The 3,392-nt window shown below is 45.8% G+C and overlaps 2 protein-coding genes across 2 annotated transcripts in view; both read left to right on the top strand.

Annotated features, from left to right (window-relative positions):
• si:ch73-71d17.2 (RPA-related protein RADX) overlaps window positions 1-370 on the top strand; it is a 10,435-nt gene extending 10,065 nt beyond the window's left edge. Inside the window, exon 19 of the mRNA XM_037976758.1 lies at window positions 214-370. Within this exon, the coding sequence (XP_037832686.1) occupies window positions 214-338 (125 nt within the window). The 3' untranslated portion in view covers window positions 339-370. The remainder of the gene's footprint in view (window positions 1-213) is intronic.
• Window positions 371-1,071: 701 nt separating this feature from the next.
• LOC108251727 (H-2 class II histocompatibility antigen, A-U alpha chain-like) lies at window positions 1,072-2,769 on the top strand. The gene is made up of 4 exons (XM_017442130.3): window positions 1,072-1,590; window positions 1,682-1,927; window positions 2,054-2,335; window positions 2,427-2,769. Exons 1-4 carry the CDS (start codon window positions 1,437-1,439, stop codon window positions 2,552-2,554), a joined length of 810 nt encoding a protein of 269 aa, XP_017297619.1. The 5' UTR covers window positions 1,072-1,436; the 3' UTR covers window positions 2,555-2,769.
• The last annotated feature ends 623 nt before the right edge of the window (window positions 2,770-3,392 follow it).

Here is a 3,392-nt window from a genome sequence, read left to right as displayed (position 1 = left end):
GATAATGATGATGATGGTGATGATGATGACAGTGATGATGATGATGGTGATGATGGTGATGATGATGGTGATGATGGTGATGATGGTGATGATGATGATGGTGATGATGGTGATGATGATGATGATGATGATAGTGATGATGATGATGATGGTGATGATGATGACGATAATGATGATGATGATGGTGATGATGATCCTCCTCTTCTCTCTCAGCTGACCTCATCTCCACGGCGTCCCAGTTGGCCAATCAGAGGCTCATTTGTGTCCTGGAGGCGTGTCATCTGGGCGGAGCCAGAACTGAACTGGTCCTGAGTCGAGCGTTCCTCCTGAACGACTGATGTTCTGGAGGCGGGACTTAATGTAAACACCTGTCTGTTAGCAAAATATCCCATGAACCATTGAGTGGATTTACATGAACCTCTCAGAAAGTCTTCAATGGTACTTCTACGGCCGCCTCACTCTGACAGAAGTCAGGCGGCCATTACACTGGCTGGCGCCACCAAACCCTCTGACCCCCACCAACGGATGTTCAACGGATGAACGTCTACATAGGCCTGTCAGGATAAACGCCCAGGGGGGCGTGGCCTATCGCCTCAGGTAGCCAGCCGAGGCGCCTCATCTTGTTCCTCTGCAGCGTTCGCCCCTGGGAGGAGTTAAAGAATCGCAGTTTGATATTGGGGGAAGAATGAAATGTTGGTTAGAAGGTTGAAGTACCAGCAGCGATGTGGGAGAACTTCAGATTTAAACCCAATGACCGAGGAGAACCTCTGAACCTCTGAGAGCCGGTGTTTCTGTCACATTTCTGCTTCTGTTAGTTTGACTTTCTGTTTATAAAACTGGCAGTTCTGTCCGTCTTCTCTACATAAAACTAATAATTATTACTTTTTGAAGGGCAGTTTAGTTTACAGACTTAATAATCTGTACTGTTTTGGTTGAATGCAGGTTTTATTTCCTTTTTTTTTTTTTATTCAAGTGCATTCTTTGAGGCTGAGAGTCCATTTTATTTTTGTTTTCGGTTGTTTTGTTTATTTTGTGTTCCAGTTCCAGAGTTAAGTGTTCTTTTGAAAGTAAACTTTATTAATCTTTGACAGGATGTACTTGCACTGTTATGTTATTATCATTACATTAGTTTAAAACAGCCTCCAAACGATATTATAGTTCATCACAATAATTTCTGAGACAATTAATCGTCCAGCACAAGTTGTTATCGTGACGGGTCTACATCTACAGCTCATTACCTTTGGAGTCATCCAAATTCAAGATGGCCGCCACAGCCATAGCTGTAATAATTTACCTGTAATGAAGTAAAAGCAGGAGTGGTAGTAGCTGAGAGTGGAACATCAGGAGCACCTCAGGCTCAGACAGACTCCAGACAAACAGGCTGGGTGGAGCTCAGCCAGAAAGGTAAACAGCTTCCTGAGTCTACCTGGCTACTGATGACATCACATGACCTCTGCACTGTGATTGGCTGCTGGGTTTTGTTTCCTGGGAGTTTTACGGAGGCTCAGGTAGATTTAGGTGTCAGACAGCAGCTGATGAAGATGAAGCTGGTCCTCCTCGTCTCGTGTGCTGCCTGTGTTTGTGCAGATGGTAAATATCAGAGCCACTCTTTGTTTCCTGCTGAACACTGAGGTACTGATGGGTCAGAACATGAAGCTGTACGGATCTGCTCTCCTTTCAGTTCTGCATGAAAGCTACAGAGTAGATGGATGCTCAGAGACTGATGGGACGGTCATGTTGACGCTGGACGGTGAAGAGGTGTGGCACGCTGACTTCAAACATAACACCGGAGTCAATTCTCTGCCCGACTTTGTCCAACATCCGAGCTCTGAAGGACTTTACGAGCTAGCTGTGCTTCACCAAAGAATCTGCAAAAACTATCTGCCGTGGATCCGTATGGGTCTGAAGGACATCCCCACAGCACTTGGTAAAAAACAGATCCACCTTCCTCTCGTCCAGCTGTGAGCTGAAGCTGAGGAGGTCCAATCATTGAGGTTTCCCTCTGATGGAGGCGGCAGCAGGTTCTGACGTGGTTCCTGTGTTTTGTTCCCAGATCCTCCTAACAGCCTGATCTTCACAGCCCACAGAGTGGAGCTGGGAGTGGAGAACACTCTGATCTGTTCTGTGTTCGGGTTCTATCCTGCTCCTGTCAGAGTGCACTGGACCAGGAACGGACTCAACGTGACTGACGGAACCAGCATCAATGTTCCTTTTCCCCACAAAGACCAAACCTTCTCTCAGATCTCCAGGCTGGACTTCCTCCCACAGCTGGGAGACACCTACAGCTGCACGGTGGATCATGTGGCCCTGACAGAACCCCAGAGGAGGATCTGGGGTAGGAGAACTTGATGCACAGCTGGCTGATCCAGATGTGGAGGTCCGTCTCTCAGTCTCCAGATGTTGACCTCTCTGTCCTCTGTCTCCAGATGTGCAGGACGAGGCGGCTCAGCCCGGTATCGGACCTTCAGTGTTCTGTGGGGTCGGTCTGACCGTCGGGCTCCTCGGTGTGGCTGTTGGAACCTTCTTCCTCATCAAAGGAAACGAGTGCAGATGATTACTGTCAGTAATCTGATTACAGGGTACAGAAGGAGTACTTTCTGTGGAGGTAGCATCATCTGAAGTCAGGCTCTGGATATTCACTCTGCACAATCTGCCACCTGAACACTTTTAGATCTGTTACATGGTGGTGTTTCTTTGTTTCTGGTTGTTTGAACTTATTTGTGTTGGGTTTTGTTTTTGATTATATATATATATATATATATATATATATATATATATATATATATATATATATATATATATATATATATATAGCCTCTCTGAATACCAGGGCCTCAGAGAGGAACTGGAAAAGGCCTGGAAGGTAAAGACCACAGTGGTGCCTGTGGTCATCGGGGCCCTCGGGGCAGTCACCCCCAAACTGGAGCAGTGGCTACAACAGATCCCAGGAACAACATCAGACATCTCAGTCCAAAAATGTGCAGTTCTAGGCACAGCCAAGATACTGCGCAGAACCGTCAAGCTCCCAGGCCTCTGGTAGAGGACCCGAGCTCAGAGGATGAAACAAAGACCACCCGCGGAGGGTGAGAAGGGAATTTCTTTTTTTTATATATATATATAATGGATTGTTTTGTTAGTTGTACCTGTTTTATCTGTGCTCTTTTCTAATAAACTCTGCCTTCTTTAACATGCTTTAGGACTACAATGAAATTCAATTATTGACCCAATTCCAGCTCATTTACATTCATGTGTAATATGAATAATTTGTATTGCTCTAATTTGATAAAAACTGAATTGAATTAATGAAGAACCTGCAGACAGAGTTGTTCTTCAGCTTGCTGCGCCGTCACATTCTGCTGCTTTCAGCTCAGAGATACGACCACCTCCAACGT

The sequence above is a fragment of the Kryptolebias marmoratus genome, linkage group LG7 (genome assembly GCF_001649575.2).
Source record: "Kryptolebias marmoratus isolate JLee-2015 linkage group LG7, ASM164957v2, whole genome shotgun sequence".
Classification (NCBI taxonomy): Eukaryota; Metazoa; Chordata; class Actinopteri; order Cyprinodontiformes; family Rivulidae; genus Kryptolebias; species Kryptolebias marmoratus.
Note: the sequence above shows the minus strand (reverse complement) of the source record. Positions and strands in the feature narration are given on the sequence as shown.

Excerpts from the sequence above, each read along its gene's own strand:
- LOC108251727 (XM_017442130.3), top strand. The coding sequence starts at position 1,437 with ATGACATCACATGACCTCTGCACTGTGATTGGCTGCTGGGTTTTGTTT. Across the intron at positions 1,591-1,681 it reads TGCCTGTGTTTGTGCAGATG|TTCTGCATGAAAGCTACAGA; the intron begins GTAAATATCAGA and ends CTCTCCTTTCAG. Across the intron at positions 2,336-2,426 it reads ACCCCAGAGGAGGATCTGGG|ATGTGCAGGACGAGGCGGCT; the intron begins GTAGGAGAACTT and ends CTCTGTCTCCAG.